Consider the following 18,897-nt stretch of genomic DNA (forward strand, 5'->3'; position numbering starts at 1 on the left):
ACACAGCTCAGTCGAGCCATTGAGTGTGACCGAGGCCTGGCGCCTTCCAAGAACAGCAGCATCCCTGGGACAGCTGGGCCTGGGGGTCTCTCCGAAGCAGTCCTCACTCAGGAACAGTCCCTTCAGTATCCTCTCGGGGCCGGGTGAGAGCCTCTTGTCCTTCCTGCGTCCTCGGGGAGCAGGGTGCCGTGGACACCCGGACCCCTGGGCGATGGCAGGCACGGGGGCAGTGTGGGAGCTGGCCTTGTCAGCGCCAGCTCCGGCTCTCAACCCCCAAATGCCTCTGCAAGTCACAGCAAGGTTCAGGCGAGGGGGAGGATATAGGCAGGGCCAAGCCCCAGGGGCACAGAGACTTTTGTTTCAGATTGCACTCGGGTTCTGCCAACAGGAAAAACAAAAGAGGGATTGAAAGGTGCTTTTGGGGAGCCAAGGACTGACCAGAGGTGGGGGCACAGCGGCAGGCAGCTCGTGCCAGGCCAGGGGGCGGGGGAGGGGAGCGGCAGCCCTCCGGAGGAGCCCAGGCTGCCCGCTCACTTTCCACGAGGACCCCTCCAATGCCCAAGAGATGCCTTGCCAGCCAGGGCTGCTTCAACATTTCCTCAGAGCCAGGCAGCCCTGGCAGGGAGGCCGGAGGGCTGGGGCAGCTCCCTGCCCAAGCTCAGGGGCTAGGGGACAGAGGCTGGCACCTGAGGCTTCCAGCCCTCAGTCAGGGGCCAGAGCCAGGTCCGGGCTGACAGCATCCAGATGACGGTCTGTGGGTGAGTCCAGGGAAGGGAAGCCCTCACTCCCAAGGAAGGTCTCCCAGTGGTGCCACCTCCAGACGCCTGGAGCGGTCAGGGCTACAGAAACCCTGCAGGAACACAGCCTCTGGGCTGCCTGGGCTCCCTGACACAGCAGTGTGTTATTGCTAAAGAGGGAGGCCCTGGTGAATGTGAATTGAGTTTATCACCCTATCGAGGTCGTAAACACAAGCCTGCCTTGCTCATCTTCAGCTATGAAAAGAATCTGAGTCCAGGTAAGCCTCTCTCTAGGGGACCTGGCGGCCTGTCTTATTGGCCCCGGGATACAGCCCAGAGCATCGAGCACAGCAGGAAGGAGGGGACAAAGAAACAGGCAGAGCTGCAGGCAAACCCCACCCCTCTCCAGGGTGCAACTCACTGCCCCCATCTCCTTCCCGCTGGACACCCCTTCCCGGAACACTTCCATCAGCCCAGGGCAGAGGGACAGGGACATGCCTGCAGGGAGTCGGCCTGGAGGAGGCCCGGCCTCCTGTTACAGAGCAGGCCCAGAGGCCAGAGCTGATCCCCTCCCCCCACAGAAGCCACTGGAAGCACCAGGGCCCGAAGCTGGGGTGGGGGGGATGGGCACAGGGCCCCTCCTCTCCCAGAGGAAGCCCCACAGGCCCACCACGACAACACTGAACACAAAGTCGCCCCAGCCCGGAGCACCACCCTCCACCAGTGAAGCCTGGCAAACACTCTCGGCCTTTCCACCTGCTGCAGAAAAGGGGTGGGCTGGCAGCAAGTAAGTTTTTTCAGGCATTCTCCAAGTCGGCAAACCTTAGCCAGGAATCACAGCAGAAACAAGTTCAGGGTTCTCTGAAGTGGAAGTGACAAGGATCTGGGAGGACACAAGGGCAGGGGGTTCAGGGTGGGCTGGGGGAGGGTCAGGAGTCAGGGAAGCCGGGACCTGGGCCCACCACACCGGCCTGCCCTCCCAGCCGCAGGGGGCAGAAGCCACAGACTGTCCACATGGAAACGCTAGAAGGCCAAAGGCCCAGGCCAGCAGGGCTCCGGAAGAACTGATAAAGCCCTCCTGGCAGGAGGCCTCGTCGTGGGCCAGGTCCTGGTCACAGGTTCACTGGTCCCCAAGCAGGCCCTGTCACCTGGACACACCCAGATCCACCTGCCTAAGCCCCCTGCCCACAGCCAGGCTCCCGCCCAGCCCAGGGCCCGCTGCCCTGAGCGTCAGATCCGATGGGGCCCAGCAGGGACACATCGGAAAGTGGGCTCCCCAGGGTGAAGGGGCAGCGTTGGGGGAGGGGCGAGAGAGAGGCGGGCCCTGGAGCCAGGACCCCAGCCCCCTCCAAGGAGCACTGGGCCTTCAGCACCCAGGCGCTCCATTGGATCCCCAGCGCCGGGATACTAAGGCCAAGAGAGGACTGGGGAGTGGGGACTGGCGAGAGAGGGTCTGGGCGGAAGGGGGAGACCCTGGGGTCCTGTCCCGGAGCGGCTCCGGAGGCCCAAGAAGCAAAGCCGGGCGCGGGGAGGGCCCTCTGAAGGCCCGCGAGGACCCTAAGGCCGCCTCGAGTACTTGGCCCGATCGAGGCCCTCCTGTTCCGGCCGGAGGGTCCTCTCGAGCCGGGGTGCCCTCGCCCCCTACCCCACCGCCGTCCGAGGGCGCCCCTCATCCCGGCCCCAGCGCCCCGCGCGCCCCGGTCGCCCTGCGCCGGCCGGGCGGAGGGGAAAAGTCGGCGAGCGCGCGGCGCCCGCGGGGGAAAGCGTTAATGGGCGGCCGGGTGGGAGCCGTGCGCTCGCTCGCCCACGTCACGCCGGTGCGGGCTCGGCTGACGACCGCGGCGCCTGGGGACGCCGGCGCGCTCCGCTCGCTCGCCAGGTGCTCCGCCTGGAAATGTCTCCATTAGTTGTCGCCCGCTCCCCGCTGGAGCGCGCGCGCCGAGCGGCCGCGCGGAGCCCTCGCGGGCGGCCGGCAGTGGCCCGGCGCCACCGCAGGTAGGCGAGGTCCCCGCGCCCGCCCCCGCCCCGGGGCTCCGAGACCCCTCCCCCCGGCCGGGGAGGCGGAGGCTCCGCGCGGCCGCCGAGGGGCGCGGGCGGCGGCGGCGGCGGCGGCGACTCCCCGGTGCGTTCCGGGCTGCGCGCTGCTCTCCGCGGCCCCGGCGCCCGAGCGGCGCGGGCGGGCGCGTCCCCGGCGCAGGTAGGGAGTGGGCCCGGCCGCGCAAACTTTGCGAGGATAGCTCCTGCGCTGGGGGCGCAAAGTTTGCTGCCCGCCGGTGGGGTCTCTGGAGGCGGCCGCGTATGCCGCAAGTGGAGGGAAAACGGGGGGCGGGGGCGGCTTGGGGCACGGGGGCCTCGCGGAGCCGGGGGCCTGCGCTGGGACGCCCGGCTGCCAGCCTTCCCGGCTCGGGCGGCGCCCTGGGAGCCAGCGGCGGGGCCGCGGTGGGAAAGCGGGAGGGAACGGGCGGAGCGCGGGGCGTTTCGCGAGGAGGACTCATCCCGCGCGCCTGCAGCTCACCCGGGGCTTCGCGGGAGACCCCAGAGGAGCGGCTGCGAAAGAGCGACCCGCCAGGCTTGGGGTTAGCGAGTGGGGCTTCGGGACACCTAGAACCCCCCGAGCCCCACACCCCGCCCGGTGTCCGAGAGCAGTGGGCCCGGCGCCTGAGACAGGAAGGCCCTGCCCTGGGCTGCACGCCCCCGCCCTAGCCTCCCGGCTCGGGTCAACTTTTCCGGGCTGGAGCGGGCCCCCCACCCCCGCGTCGTGCCCGCGCGACTCTCGGGGCAAGGGAGCGGAGGCCCCAGGAAAGAACTCTGGGGACCGGTCAGACCTCGGGGGCTCAACTGGTCTCAGGGGAGAAGCCCTGCCGAGAGCAGAGGAGGGTCAGGACCCGGCCTCTCTCCCCAGGGCCAGCCGTGGTTCTGACGGCCGACAGCACCCCTGGGCAACAAGGGAGCGCCAAGGACCTCTAGGACTGGGGACTAATCGTCCTCAGGGCCCCTCAGCCCCGGCTCCCTCGGAATTCAGCAGGCCCGTGGGGGCATCTGGCCAAAATCGAGGCGCTGCCTTGTCCGTGGGGAAGCGCTTGGTTTCCGGCAGTTCCTGCCTGCGGGCGTGTTTTTAGAACCGGGGGTCCTTCGAGGAAGCGGGCTCAGGAAGCCGAGTCTGTGCAGGCACGTGTAGCCTGATGGTGCCTGAGACTCTGCCACTAGGTCTGTCCTGCTCTCAGGGAGCGATCCGGGGACTCAGCTCACGCCTGGGCCTTTTAGGAAAGCACGCGGGAGAGTTATTCCTGCCTTAACTAGGGGACAAAGATGGCCCAGAAAGCACTGGGTTCCGGCAGACGGTCTTGACAGAGGCACAGGTTGGCAGCAGTGTGTCGGGGTGTGCCCGCGAGTGGAGATGGTCGGGGTAACCTGGCCTCCAGGGAGCTTCGCAGGGGCTGTGTGGGCGGCCCGCAAGGCCGGGAGATTCCTCCCGCAGCCCCAAGCTTCCCCAAACTGGGGGGGCAGGCCCCTCATGCGGCCAGTGTGGCCTGGGCCAGCACCGAGGATCGGGGTCAGAGGCCTAGCAAAGCGCCTCGGGCGAGTGGGGTTTCAGGGCCAGGGAAAGAAGACAGCCAGCGAGACCCGGGAGGGCGAGGGCGAGACTGCGAGTGTCTGTCCGCGCGCTCAGGCCGGAAAGGAAAACAGAACTAGCGGCGAGGGTCAAGACAGCCCCTGAAACCCCTCCCCTAGAGCCGCGCGGCCCGCTGCGCCCACCGCGCGCCGAGGGTGTGCAGGTCTGCTCAGAAGATGAATGGTGCGTGTTCAGGGGCGCCGTTTCCCGGGAGCCGCGGCCGAGTCTCCGGGGAGGAAATGGGCGCGGCCTGGACGCGGCGAGCGGTGGCCCCGAGGCCCTGGCCGCTGGGACCTGTGCGGTGGCTTCCTCCCCGGCGGCTGAACGCTTCCAGTCGCCGGGCGGCGGGGGCCCCGGCCACGGGAATGGGGCGAGGAAAGGATGCCGAATGCCTTCCTCCAGTGAAGACGGCCGCTCCCTGAGCCCTCGGCCACCCCTGCTCGGGCGCCCTCCCCTCCCCATCACCCGGGGAGAGTGAGTTGTTTGTAAACAATAAATAATGGAAAGTAGGAGGATGTTTCCTAAAAGCCTCGGCCAAGCAGGAAAACGGGGAGGAGGGGGGAGCAGGGCAGAGTGGGGGAGGGGAGGCGCCGCGGCTCAAGAGGCAGAGCGATGGAGAGATTCATTTCTGCCGAGAAACCCCGGTGGCTAGTTCCTTATTATTTACAGGAAGGTGATATTAGCAATTCAGGTGAGAAAGAAAGAAACGCGGCCGCCATGAAATCAATACAGAATTCAAAAACAATTATTAATGTCATTTGACTCGTGTTCTTTATATATCTCTTCCGGCTACAGACGCTAAACTGTCTGAATAATTTGCATGGAGCGGCTATTCATTATTTCCGAGGATTTTCTTTGGCGGGCCGCTCGGACGTGGCCGGCTGCGGTCCGGAGCGATCGGAGAACTCGTACTTTTCGTCTGTAAATTAAAGCAATTACGCAGCAGATATTATAGGATGCGTACTGTGGTCTCCAGATAGTCATCAATCACCTTGAACCAAGCTGTCAGAGCGGGCAGATTTCGTTTCTGGGAGGCAGGTTTGCAGCTGGGGAGAGGGCGAGAACGTCATCATTAATTAGAGGGTGACCCTGGGGCGATTCACAGGTCTGAACCCAGGGATCGTTCCCAGCAAGTCTGCACAGCGCCGCCGAGAACGGCTCCCTCCCGGCGGCCGCGGGAGGCCCGGCCGGGCGGGAGCTGCAGGGGCGAGCCCGGGCCCCGCTGGGTGGCTGCGCCGAAGGCCGGCCGGGGTTCCGGGTGGCCCGGGCGTCCCCTTGCCACCCGGGCGCCGGGCTCGCGAAAGGTCCCAGGCCGGGGATTGGCTGCGGAAGCGCTGGGGTGTGCCCGCGACCGCTCCTTGAGCCCCGGGCAAGGAAGGGCGCCCCGGCCAGGCGCCCCGCGCCCCCTCCCCAGTGCCTAGGCCCGAAGGTGGCCGTGAAGAGCGAGCGCAGCGCGAGGGGCCCCGGAGCCGAGTCGGGAAACCTGCTCCTCGGAGCGCGCCGGGCTGTCTGGCAGTCCCGAGTTCAGCCGCGAGGGGCAAGGGGAGGGCGGCCCGCGAGGCGGGCGGGGGCGAGCAAAGGGAGGGCCGGTGCGCCGAACGGGAACAGACTGGACGAGGAGGGGCTGGCTCCCCCGGGCCCCGGCGGCCGGCAGTGGCTAACCCTCTGGCCCACCGAGTCCCGGGGCGGCGGGCTCCGGGGAGGGCCCAGGCCCACACACGCAGGGCACTCTGACCCCCAGATGTGGACGGCGCGCCGTGGCCGCGCGAGTGCTGGAACTGCGGCCCGCTGTGGGGTTCGAACTGCAGGGAGGCTTCGCCCAGTCCCCGTTAAACAATAGTCGCTGCGCGCCGCCCTCCGCCGCCGCGCGCCGGCCCGCGGAGCTGCCTGCCTGCCTTCCACCTGGAGGGGCGCGCGGGGCCGAGGCCGGCAGTCTGCGCCAGCGCTGAGCTAATTTTAACTGTTGATTACGGCTCCCGCGAAGCCTCACTCGCACACTCCTCGTCCGTCTCATTTGTAATTGAGACTAATGATTACAGTGGGGCGGGAAGGAGCAGCTGCTCATTAATTAATTTCTAATTAAAAGTCCTTCCGTCCTCAGTGACTAAGGAGAAACTCCGTGCGTCGGGGCGATGTTGACTGCTCCTCGGAGGAAATTCATTTGTTCCGGCCGTGCGCCCTCCGCCCCGGGCGGCGCGGCCGCCTGTCCCCGCCCCGCCCGGCCGGGCCGGGGCCGAGTGACCCCCGCGTCTGCGGCCGGGCCGGGCTGCGCGGCGTGGGGCTGACGTCAGAGCCTCCGCTGCTTAAAGCCGCTCACCGCTGACTTGACGGATTCGCACGACTCATTTTTTTTTTTTTTTCCTTTTTTGCAAAATATGTATTTGTGTCGCCGCGGCGAGGCCGGTCGGTCCCAGTGTCCCCTCCAGGCTCCGGACTGTGAAGCTGAGAGGATCGCCGCGGCTCACTTTCCTCTCCACTTAGAAAAGTTTACCGAGCTTGTGGCTGCATTAACCGGCTCTTCTGCTTCGCCCTCCCAGTGTCTAGAAGCCCGCGGCGCCCGAGCAGTGGCCGCGCCACGCCGGCCCCCTCGCTCAGGACCCTGCCGGCCCCGCCCGCCGGCCTCGGGCCCGCCATGTCCTACCCGCAGTTTGGGTACCCCTACTCCTCGGCACCCCAGGTAAGGGGGCCCCGCTAGACCAGCCACCCGCTATCACCTCCCAGCGAGCGGGGCCAGCGCCACGCACCCCTGGCGACCCACCCTGGGGCGGGCAGAGGCCGGAGGAACACCGACGGGCAGGGCCCCCATTTCCCGCTTTTGTTTGTCCTCCACCCCCTCCCGGGCTCTGAGGCTGTGCCCCGGGGAACCTGGGGACCCAGGAGAGAGGTGGCACCCGAGGGCGTGCGCGCTGAGGCCTTGGAAACCCCCGGGGAGGGTATGAACATTCCGTCCAGGAGGCGCTGGGCCCCACGTGGCTGGAGGAGACCGGGCGCACTTACATCCTGGAAAGGGACGCGCGGACCTGTGTGGACGGTGGCAGCGCCGCCAAGGATACGGAGTGCGCGCCCCCGGGGGTGTGCGTGGGGCGGACGCAGGCCCAGGGGCCCAGCCTCGAGTCCGGGGGCACCCCCCCCTTCCTCACCCCTCTCTCCCCTAGTTCCTGATGACCACCAACTCCCTGAGCACGTGCTGCGAGTCCGGTGGCCGCACGCTGGCCGACTCCGGGCCAGCTGCCTCGGCCCAAGCGCCCGTCTACTGCCCGGTCTACGAGAGCCGGCTGCTGGCTACCGCGCGCCACGAGCTCAACTCGGCCGCGGCGCTGGGCGTCTACGGGGGCCCCTACGGCGGCTCGCAGGGCTACGGCAACTACGTGACCTACGGCTCCGAAGCGTCCGCCTTCTACTCGCTGGTAAGGGGAGGGGGTGTCTCGCAAACCTTCCTGCCACGCTCGCCTCAACCGCCCTATCTGCCAAACTCACTTTCCCCAAACTGGAGGCGAGGGGCGACTCCCCTGGGGCCCGGGCGTTGGGAGGTGGGAGAGCACGCCCCACCCTAACCCTAGCCTCCAAGCATGGTCCTTCAGAGCGCACCAGCCCCAGGGTTGGGGGCTTCTGGCGGGTAGGGCCTCGTACTGAATGTGCTTATTGTTTTCTGTCTGCTCTCTATTGAGTTGGGATCAGATATGTGGTTCTGTCGCAGCTCGCTCGGGCCTGTCCCCCACCCGGTCCCCTACCCCCACTCCTTCTCCTCGCTGGGCTCCTCCCCATTTCCACCCTCCCTTCGCCCTGCGCCCCCGCCCAGCCCCTCCGCCTCTGCCGTCGCCCAGTCGCTCCCGCCCCCAGCCTCTTCCCCCTCTCATTCCCTGACACCCCAACTCTGCTCCTCCTCATTCCACATCTTGGGGTCCCTTCGCTGCCTGGGCCCGAAGGGCAGCCTGGGACCGGGCCAGGCGGCTGGGGATGGGGGCGGGATGGCGGCTTCCGAGGGGCCTGCGGGAAGCCCGCCGGAGCCAGCGTTCCTAGGGGAGGGGTCGAGCTGGGTCGCATCCCGGAAGCTGCGACCCCAGGCTCACGGGCTCCTACAGAACAGCTTCGACTCTAAGGATGCGCCGGGATCTGCGCATGCGGGCCTCCCTCCCGCCGCTGCCGCCTACTACCCTTATGAGCCGGCGCTGGGCCAGTACCCGTATGACAGGTGAGGGCCACCACGCCACGCCCCCCCACACACCCGACCCCCACAGTCCCGCCCCCGACCCCCCACGGTCCCACCCCCGACCCCCCACGGTCCCACCCCCGATCCCCGCCACGGCACCGCCCCCGACCCCCGAGCCACGCCCCCTCTGAAAGTTTGGGCGACTGAGCATGGGGTCTTTCCCGGGTCAAGCTCCAGCTGACCTGGGGTTGGGCGCACCCGCCTCCTACCGAGCCCGTGTCTCCACGGCCTAAAGGCTAAGCTGTCTCCCGCGGGGCACCCACGCCGTCTTTCCCGACTCCCAAAGCCCAGACTTCGGCCGCCTCCCCCACCTGGAGAGGTGCGACCTGTGCGGGGCGTCCCGGCCCAGCCCACAGCCCCTACAGGGGCGACTTTGTGCACCAGCAGACGGCAGGCCTTCGTGGAGCGACAGACACCTGGAATTGCAGACCTCGCACGTAGACCCTGCGGGCACTGTGTCCCCACAGGCGCTCGGGACCATTTCTGCCCACTGGCGGTGCATCGTTGGGTGCTTCGCGTCCCTGCGATGCGCTTTCCTGGTCTCAGGATCAGAGGGGCCCAATAAAGGACCTCGCAGAGACATGGGGGTCTGACAGGGTGACAGAGACCTGGCCGGCCTTGCACCGGGCTTCTCCCCCACCCACTGGGACCTCTCTGACTCCATATAGGTTTAATCAAATGTAAACATTGAAAGGCAGCGCCCACCTGGGTAAAACCCATTCCACCATAAACACACACCCCCCCCCCCACCCACGACCGGGATGGAAAGCCACGTGGGCCTGGCCCTGGCCGCCCCCCGCCCGCAGTGCGGGCCGCTGCCGGCACCCCATTGCCCAGCTTGTCCCCAGGTACGGGACCATGGACAGCGGCACGCGGCGGAAGAACGCCACGCGGGAGACCACCAGCACGCTCAAAGCCTGGCTGCAGGAGCACCGCAAGAACCCCTACCCCACCAAGGGCGAGAAGATCATGCTGGCCATCATCACCAAGATGACCCTCACGCAGGTCTCCACCTGGTTCGCCAACGCGCGCCGGCGCCTCAAGAAGGAGAACAAGATGACCTGGCCTCCGAGGAACAAGTGTGCAGATGAGAAGCGGCCCTACCCCGAGGGCGAGGAGGAAGAAGGGGGCGAGGAGGAAGGCCGGGGGCAGCCCCTCAAGAGTACCAAGGCTGAAGGTACCCGGGAGGCTGGTGGTGCGGGGCCTGGTCTCAGGGCGGGGCTCCCTGCGCCTTCTCTCGTGTTTTCGGACCTCTAAAGGCGTGGGATAAGGCAAGCCCCTGGGCCTAAGCTGCGAATGGAGTGCCCTGGCCCCGAGGAAGCGAGGCTGTGTGAGCCAGGGGACCCAAGCAGTGAGCTGGGACTCGCGCAAAATCACCCCGTTGGTAGGAGGCCGGAATCAGATTGGTCCCTGTTCGGGGACCCAGGAGCCTGGAGGAGATGGGAGCTAGAGGAAATAAGCACATGTTTTTCCTCGCTCAAAAGTGGCCCCTAACCATGCGCTCAGAACCGGAAAGGAGGGTACCGGGTTCGGCGAACCGCCACCCCGTCTCCCTTCACTGGTCACTCTTTCTCTCCCGGCAGAGCCCATCGGCAAAGGCAAGGACCTGGAGCTCAGCGACTTGGAGGACTTTGACCCCCTGGAGGGAGAACCCCCAGAGTGCGAGCTGAAGCCTCCCTTCCAGCCCCTGGACGGTGGCCTGGATCGCATCCCCACCGGGCCGGAAGGGCCCAGCGCCCCGGGGAAGGAGGCTCCGGGCGCCCTCCGGCTGCCCCTGGCCGCCGGGGACGGGGCCGCTCTGGACCAAGACCTGGAGAGGGCCCGGAGCTGCCTCCGGAGCGCGGCGGCCGGGCCGGAGCAGCCGGCGGGCGCGGGCGCGGGGGGCGGCCCACAGGTCTGCGAGTCTAAGCTGGGCTTCGCTCCCTCTGGGGCGTCGGCCGGCCTCGAGGCCAAGCCGCGCATCTGGTCCCTGGCACACACGGCCACCGCGGCCACCGCCACCGCCTTCAGCCAGACTGAGTTTCCCTCGTGCATGCTCAGGCGCCAAGGCCCCCCCGCGGGCCCTGCGGCCCCCTCCTCGGCACCCGCCTCCTCCTCGCCCGCGGCCCCGGCCCCTGCCGGTGCCCTGGACAGGCACCAGGACTCCCCGGTAACCAGTCTCAGAAACTGGGTAGACGGGGTCTTCCACGACCCCATCCTCAGGCACAGCACTTTGAACCAGGCCTGGGCCACAGCCAAGAGCGCGCTCCTGGACCGGGGGTCGCTGGGCCGCTCGCTGGGGGCGGGCGCCAACGTGCTGACCACGCCCCTGGAGCGCCCCTTCCCGCCCGCTGCGCCCCCCGACGCCCCCGCCGCCGGCAACGCCAAGGACCTGCTGGCCGTGCCAAAGGCCGGCGGCAAGCCCTTCTGCGCCTAAAGGTCAGGGCGGCGGGGCGAGGAGAGAACCGGCGCTCAGGCCGCAGGCGCGAACGTGGCCTACCCTTTTTTACCGAGTGTCCAAAGCGAGGCGAAAGGGCGGCGCAGCTCAGGCCGCCAGCCCTCCCCGGAGGGAGCGTCTGAACTCGGGCTCCCCGGGGCCACGGACAGGAGTCGGCCGGGCCCTCCCCAACCGAGGGACCCGGCCGGACAGGGCTGCTCTCAGAGCAGCAGGGAGACACCCTGAAGCATAAAGTTTACGTCCAAAAGTTTACATGCGAAGACGCGTCGTTCGAGGCCCGTTTGTGTTGCTGTCCCCTCTGGGTTTGAGGCTTGCCGCTGTTCCTCGTGAAGACTCCTCAGCCTGCTGACCTTCCGATTTCATCCTCAGCACATACTTTTCACCAACAGCACTTCACCGAGTTTACACTGTTGAACACTCTTAACCCGATAAAATGTTTTTTTAATGTATGTTCACACCAGTAATTGCCTGCTTCAGAGGCTGATATAACAAAACCAATAAAACCGAGTGATGGTGTTTGCATTGCAAAATGAGCACGTGTAAAACCCAGCGATTTGGAAACGTGAGAGAGAAGCTGCCCATCTCCCCATCCCCGAGGGCAGCAGCGGGGCGGCTTACAGAGCCCAAGACCTAAAGTGAAGCCATTGTTTCAAAAAACAGTCATACTAAACTCAGGATTCTGTAGTGTTTCCGATTAGAAGGTGATTAGAGACCCCAAACTTTTCAACTCTACTCGTGCCAGACCCCAGAATTTTGAGAAGGTAAAAGTTTCTTTGGCTAGATTAGAAAAACTGTTAAATTTCCAAATTCCCTGGGACTGTGCCCTGATGGGGGAGGGGTGTGCGGCCGCCACTGCCCTCAGCCCCGCCTGGGCAGAATGAGCTGCCTCTCGCGGCCTTGGGGCCTCCGGACTCCGCCGGGAAGTGGGTGGGGGAAGCGAGGCGGGACGTCAAGGAGGTGGGGATGGGGGACCCGCCCCTATGCTCTCAGCCTCCGCCTTCTGCAAAGCCTGCAGCGCGGTCCGAGAGAGGGATGAGCTTAGTAGAAGGAAGACCCCAGGCGGGGCTGGAAGGAAGGCCCGGGGGCGGGTGGGGGAACGTGAGCCTCCCCCGCCTCGCCTAGGTCCTTGCAGACCCCTAGCTTTGCTCAGAAACTCGGTTGCCCCACCCCCACCCGGCGGACCCCGGTTCGCCGGTGGTCTTGCAGCTCGGATCTGGAGGAAAATCGCTGGTTGCCTCCCCAAGATGGACTCTGCGGAGTTCCCTGCCCACCCCCGCCGGCTTCTGTCCCCCCATCACCCCACCCAGCTCCTCCTCCCCACGTCGCGCAAGCGCCCCTCGAAGACACCAGAGGAGCTCGCACTGGATTCAGCGCTGGCCCTCGCCTGCCAGCTCTCTGTCTAAGGCTCCCCTGGGCCTCACAGCTGTCCCAGGTGCCCAGAGGAAGGACGGGCCGCCAGATAGGAGCCTGAGAGGGTGCAGCAGCCCGATCGTGCTTCGATAAAGAGATTGTGGCCCTTGGTCCGTAGGCGGACAGACTGACAGCCCCAGAGATGCCAGCTGAAGACGAGAGTCGCCCCGCCGACCGGCAGGCAGCCTTCGAGAGACACAGGAGGCCCGGCCCTTCTTTAGGAAGGGCTGGGTGCTCCTGGACTAGGGCCCCGTGGGTCCCGGCCACCTGGGAAAGGTCGGGCGGTCGAGGCGCTGGAAAGCGGGCCCGATGGGGTGAGTGTCCCACCCGGGAGAGGGAACCCGCGAGGGGCACCCCTGAACGGTGGCCCTTGCTGGCGGGACCTCGAACCCCAGGCCTGGAGCGGAGGGCGCGGGCGCGGTCCCTGCGCCCCGCCGGCCCTGCGGTAATTGGATTGTATCCGCCCGCGCGCTGTCACCGTATTGACTTTCGCTCTCTTGGATGATATTATCCGGACTCGGAAGCTCGCCGCTGATGTGTCTGTCAAAAGGCTGCGGCGGGAGCCCCCGGCCTGGCGAGCGAGCATCAGCCAAGATAATTTGAAGTGAAATTTTCATTTTGACAGTAAACCCCTCAATTTCTAAAGGCTCCGCGCTCCGAGAGCTCGCTGGCAGGGGGAGGCTTTGCAGAAAGCCCACGTCTTAGACTGAAAAGGGCAAAAGAACTCGAATTAGTTGTAATAGATAAAAGGGCAAAAATAAAGAGTCAAGGGTACTTGACAGTAATAGTGAAAGTGGAGTCTCAGGGGAGATGCTGCGGCCGAGGCTGGGGCGCCAGGAATTTTAATGCGCGGCCGCCATGCGCGCCCCCACCCCGCCTTAGACAAAGCCAGACATTTTCAGCGAAAACAAGGTTTCGCGGACGCAGGAGGCTTGACTCGGCGAGACAGGAGCTGCGGAGCCAGAAACCCCAGGAACCCCAGGCTGGGGCTTCTGCAGGGCCCAGGCTGTGGGCCGCGCGCGGTTGGGCGCGCTTGCACGCGCAGCGGTCCGGCTGGGTCCGACTCTGGCTCCTTCCCAAGAGAGCCCTCCCGGGATCCAACCCAGGCGGCTCCAGCAATCCCAGCCCGTTGCCCCAGGGACCCCAGGCCCCTGGCATCGCCAGGGCGCAGAGGGCCCGCGTGTCCTCGCAGAACCCCCCAAGTGCAAGAGCCCTCAGGTCGTGGTGAAACTGGCTCACTGGAAGGGTTTATTTGAAACCGAGAAATTATATGAAATAAAGACATCAAGCAGAGAGCCGAGATGCAGCCGCATCCCAGGGGCGACTCGCCCAAAAGACGCTCCAAAGCTGGAGTCGTCACGTAGCCGCACACCCGTCATCTTTAGGGTACACTCTGGCAGGGTCACTCACCCACCCTCTGGCTGATCTTCAGAGCAGGGTCGGGCTAGCACAAGCGGGGCGGGAATGCATGTTTAGGCGCGGGCGCGGCGGGGCGAGGCCGCCGTCCGTGGGGCGGGGGGTGCGCTTCCCTCCCAGGGAGGCCGGCAGAAGGGCGCGGGCCCGAAGCTCTCAGCCGCTCAGGCGTGGCGAATTCAAACACACCAAGGAGGGGACGCTAAATTAACGGCGCTCTTTACATAGAGCCCAAATAAAACTGTAATCAGCGGCGCGTTACTTTTCATTAAGCGAGTCTGACAGCGGCATATCCAGCCCCGACAGGGGAACAGACGCGGGAAATATACTGCCCTCCCGCCGGCCCGCTAAGATAATTCCTTAAGCACCATTAACAGCTCTTAGCCGCGGGAAATGGGCTCCCTGAAAACGTCTCCAAATCTAAAAGCTTTATCGACCCTCCAACCGCCAGTGATGGTTCCATTTTTTTCCTCTCTTCTTTTCCTTTCCTTTTTTCTTTTTTTTTTTTTTTTTAAACTAAAGGGAGAGACGTCCAGCAAGGTAATGGAGTTTGACACGACACCTTCTTAACTAGAGAGAAAGGCAGGGAAGCCAGCCCTTAAATGATATTTAAAAGGCAACCAATTAAGATTTAAAGTGGTCGTCTCCTGAGATTATGCAAGGATTTATGCCACCTCCTTCCCCGGGCTCTGGGCCTGCGCTGCGGGGGCCTGGGCGCCCCGCTGCCTCTTCCCTCCTTCCCGTCTCTATCTCTCTTCTCTGTCTTCGCATCTGTCTCTGTCTCACTCCTTCCCAAAGAGAACCGAAGAACGAGAAGCAGCGAGCTCTTCCAAGGCTCAGGCTGTCTCGGCTCAAGGATTATTGGCTCGCCTCTTGCAAAGGGCCCGCTCTCCCGAAGCAGAGGAAGCCAGATTGAGGGAAACTGAGGCTGCCACGCCCCCCGCTCGGGGCAGCCTCTCTGCGGCGGCGTAGGGGTGCAGGGCCGGCCGGTCCGCAGTGGACGTGCCTTCAAGGCAGGGGACAGCTCAGAAGAGCAGCGAGGGGGCGGCCCGCAAAGCCCGGCGTCCCTGCGGCGGGGAGACCCCCGCCCCGCGCTGCGCACTCAGGGCCCTCCTCCCTAAGAGCCTCAGGGACTCAGACCCCGCCCCTCCCTCGCCTGGATGAAGCAGGAAAGTCCCCTCCCTGGTGGTGGCCTCGTGGGAAAGCCGAAAAGCCAGGGAAGGAAGCACCGTGACCCCGCCTCCTGACCTCAGGCTCAGGTCTTTTAGGAGGTGAGGGGAGAAAAAAAGAAAAGAGAGGAGAGAGGGGAGGGGGAGGGGAGGGGAGGGGAGGGGAAGGGGAGGGGGAGGGGGAGGGGAAGGGGAGGGGGAGGGGAAGGGGAGGGGGAGGGGGAGGGGAGGGGAGCAAAGGAGGAGAGAGTTCGTGGGGGGCGTTGCCTTTCAACATCAGCTTTCTGAAGAAACACTTGTGGGAAAAGTGCCTTGTGCCAAGAGGACTCTGGCTCTGGGTGAAGCCTGCAGGTTTATCTGAAGCCCCAGGACCAGAAAACCGCCCCTCACCGCCCCCCCACACACACACACCTGCTTCTCTGTCGGTGGCTCAGCTTACTGAAGGCTGTGGCATCAGCCAAGCCCACTCAGGACTATAAGAAGCAGGGCAGGAGACCCGTCTCCTCAGCCAGGGCTCAGGGAAGGCTCAGCAGCACCCCACTCCCCAGTCTGACCAAGTCTGATCAGCAGCGGTGGAGATCCAGCCTCAGGAGCCCCACGGGGTAAGAACCTTGATGAGCTGAGCTGAAGCCATAGCGCAGGAAGGCGCCAAACACCCAGAGCAAGGGCGAAGCAGAGGAGGGGTTTCCACGGGGGCCCGGACTCTCACCTGCGCCTCGCAGGGCACCAAGGCCCCGTCCCGGCGGTGATTCTGCTTCTGCTGCAGCGAGTGGGCACCAGCAGACGGCTCGGGGTCAGGGCGGTGGGTCACCGAGCCCCAGGGCAGCGGGGGTGCACACAGGCCCCTTCTTGTGCCTGGTGCGTCGCCTCCCTGGTTGAGCTGAGCAGGGGCCCGTCCACCAGCCCAGCTTGGGTCCCAGTGAGAGGTGGATTTGACAGGGCGGGGCTGGGGGGGTAGTGTCCAAGCCAGGCCCCCGAAGGAGCAGGTCCCTTTTTAACCAGGGTCATGACACGAGTTGGGTGGAGGCTGGGGCCAGATTGGGGAAAGCCTTGGGGGGGGGGGGGCGTGAGTGAACAGGAGCTCCCTTCTAGACCCCTGCTGCCCGCTCCTGGGGCCCCAAAGCCCCCAGGTTGCTTGGGCAGGGCTGGTGCAGGCTGCCTGCTTGGATCTGAGAGGCTCCTGGCCTTGGTACAGACTGGAGAAAAATATCCAGCAATCCACCAGAATGAAGGCGGCAGGAGCAAACCATAGGGCAGGAGGAAAGGTCGTCTCCCGTGACGATCTCACGTCCCTTGGGGCCCCAGCGGGACACGTCAGGGAAGAATCCAGTGTCGGGAACTCACAGGTAAACCGGGAGAATTAGGAGCTTTTCTGGGATTAGGCAAACAGGAGGGGACCTGCACATGCGTGCACACAGGCTCACGCGTGAGTGCACAGGCACACCCAGGGCAGTGGGGGCTCCTGCGGCTGCAGGCTGGTCAGGCCTGTGGAGCCTGGCGTCGCCCTGCACACACGCTCCTAGGGCCCCAACCCCCACTCTCCTGCCAAAGAGTTGCCGTGCAACCCCCAGACCCTGACCGGGTCACGGAACCTCACCCATCACATGGGGCCATTCATGGTCAGACAGCAGATGGGACCTGATTAGTGAGTTTGAGACTCAACCTGCACCATCAGCTGAGGTTCAGAGCATCAGCCTGAGCAGTGACTCCAGCCTTGCCGCAGCGCTCAGGCGGGTCAGGAGCCTCGTTTATGTTGGCCAAGCAGGTGGGTCCCTGCAGCCCTGACGGTGACTCCCGGCATCCCAGGCCAGGGACAGACCCTCCTGGGGGAGGGGGGTCCGCACAAGTGCACACACGCATTGTCCTGGGTCCTCAGAGTCCACTCCGGGGGCGGGGGCTCACTTCCGCTTCCGCTGCTCTGTGATCTCGAGTGGATGCGCCTGTCTGTCCACATCGGTGAGATCCAGCTTCCGGTGTCTCTGCAAACACAGGGTCCTGGAGGGGCAGGTGGACATCGAGGACCGGGAGGACTTCCGAATGTAGGGGTCACCCCGACCTCCCCAGGTGGCACCAGTGGAAAAGAACCTGCCTGCCAAGGCAGGAGACATAAAAGATGTGGGTTCGATCCTTGGGTCGGGAAGATCACGTGCAGAAAGAAATTACAACCCTCTCCAGTATTCCTGCCTGGAGAATCCCATGGACAGAGGAGCCTGGTGGGCTACAGTCCATGGGATTGCAGAGTCAGACACGACTGAAGCCACTTGGCATGCACGCTGACCTTCCTACTTGGCACTCAGGTAGGGAAAATTGGTTGTGTGCGCAATTAGATGTGGGAGGACCCCCTGGCCACCGGGGTGGGAGGCCTGCCCCAGGTCAGCCAGGGGAAGCAAGGGCACGGGCGCCGGCTATCTTGCAGAGGACGGGGTCGGGCTTGTGCCAGGCAGGCCTGCCCACAGGGCCCAGGAAAGCGCCCAGCCCTGGCAGGCAGGGTGCAGTCCCAGGGGGGTCCACCTTCCCCTCTGGCAGCAGGGATGTTTCTCCACTGTCCGCAGAGCTGGCCGTTGCTGGGATGCGGTGGCTGGAGGGGGCTGGGGTGTGAGGGTGCCACCCAAGGTCAGCGCCCAAGGTCACCATACAGGCCAAGTGAGCCCGGGGCACAGATGGCTTGCCACCGGCTGCAGGGCTGCAGGGGCTCAGCGTGGAAAGGGGGCAAGGACTCCCGTTTTCCACCTTCTCAGCAGTAACCCAGCGCCCAGCGCCCTGCACTGGAGGACTCCCCGGCTGAGCCTCAGGGGACCACGGGGCTGTGTCCCCGGAGCCCAGAGCCTGCAGTGAGCCCACCAGCTCCACATTCCTGCTGGTCCGCTGGGAGAGGACGCGGCGGCCTCCTCGGGAGCCGGGCCTTCCTCTTATTTTGGCTCCTGAACCGCTCTGCACCCACAGTGCCTGCGGCAGAGGGGTGGGCGGACGGGTTATCAGCAAAGCTGCAGCTTTTCACCCACTTCTGCTGTTCACCAACAAAGGGCGCTGCGGGGGCGCTGAGAGGGTGGCGTGTGTGACTGTGTGTGCAGCTGTCTAGGTGTGCTTCTGGAAACCAGAGACCATTCATTTCATTCTTCTAGTTTCAAGTACAAAATAAGTTATCCTTGACATTGAGGGCTTCCCTGGTGGCTCAGTGGGTAAAGAATCCACCTGCAATGCAGGAGACCCCGGTTCTACTCCTGGATCGGGAAGTTCCACTGGAGAAGGGATAGGCTATACCTACTCCAGTCTTCTTGGGCTTCCCTGGTGGCTCAGCTGGTAAAGAATCTGCCTGCAATGTGGGAGACCTCGGTTTGATCCCTGGGTTGGCAAGATCCCCTGGAGGAGTGCATGGAAATGCACTCCAATATTCCAGCCTGGAGAATCCCACGGACTTTCACTTCTTTCTCTTTATGGTGGCTCAGATGGTAAAGAATCCACCTGTCAATGCAGGAGACTCAGGTTTGATCCCTGGGTCGGGAAGATCCCCTGGAGGAGGGCACGGCAACCCACTCCAGTGTTCTTGCCTGGGGAATCCCGTGGACAGAGGAGCCTGGTGGGCCGCAGTCCCTGGGGTTGCAGAGAGTCAGACACGACTGAGTGACTGACACGCACATGGAGCAAAGCACAGCAGGCTCTCTCATCACAGCGTTGCTCTGGGACATTGTTTCTGCTTTTATTTTGCACACTTGCCTGACTTCTCACTGAAGCCAGAAAACAAGAAGTGACCACAGCGGAGAAGTGGAGCCTCAGGCCCAGACCTGCCATCAGAATGGGCCCTGGGCCTGGGCAGCGCCGATGACCAGGACAGGACCATCCAAGGCCCGGGGCCCCTCCCCAAGGCTGCTCTGAAAAGGGACGGGATGACGTGCTCCCTGTGAAGTGAC

At 64.9% G+C, this 18,897-nt stretch overlaps 1 protein-coding gene across 4 annotated transcripts; it reads left to right on the forward strand.

Moving 5' to 3' along the window:
• Positions 1-1,628: 1,628 nt before the first annotated feature.
• IRX4 (iroquois homeobox 4) lies at positions 1,629-11,527 on the forward strand. 4 transcript variants are annotated; one of them, XM_006051700.4, is made up of 6 exons: positions 1,629-2,732; positions 6,888-7,027; positions 7,506-7,757; positions 8,433-8,542; positions 9,409-9,737; positions 10,144-11,527. In XM_006051700.4, exons 2-6 carry the CDS (start codon positions 6,983-6,985, stop codon positions 10,974-10,976), a joined length of 1,569 nt encoding a protein of 522 aa, XP_006051762.3. In that variant the 5' UTR covers positions 1,629-2,732; positions 6,888-6,982; the 3' UTR covers positions 10,977-11,527. The 4 variants fall into 4 exon arrangements, with proteins under 4 accessions (XP_006051762.3, XP_044788380.2, XP_006051763.3 ...); XM_044932445.2 differs by lacking the exon at positions 1,629-2,732 and adding an exon at positions 2,878-2,934; XM_044932446.2 differs by lacking the exon at positions 1,629-2,732 and having other exon boundaries at positions 6,700-7,027; positions 8,451-8,542.
• Positions 11,528-18,897: the final 7,370 nt, after the last annotated feature.

The sequence above is a fragment of the Bubalus bubalis genome, chromosome 19 (assembly GCF_019923935.1).
Source record: "Bubalus bubalis isolate 160015118507 breed Murrah chromosome 19, NDDB_SH_1, whole genome shotgun sequence".
In the NCBI taxonomy this organism is placed as follows: Eukaryota; Metazoa; Chordata; class Mammalia; order Artiodactyla; family Bovidae; genus Bubalus; species Bubalus bubalis.

What these genes read in the sequence shown, in the direction of transcription:
- IRX4 (XM_006051700.4), top strand. Translation starts at nt 6,983, where the DNA reads ATGTCCTACCCGCAGTTTGGGTACCCCTACTCCTCGGCACCCCAG. An exon ending in CCTACTCCTCGGCACCCCAG is followed by an intron (nt 7,028 to 7,505) that starts GTAAGGGGGCCC and finishes TCTCTCCCCTAG; the next exon opens with TTCCTGATGACCACCAACTC. An exon ending in GGCCAGTACCCGTATGACAG is followed by an intron (nt 8,543 to 9,408) that starts GTGAGGGCCACC and finishes GCTTGTCCCCAG; the next exon opens with GTACGGGACCATGGACAGCG.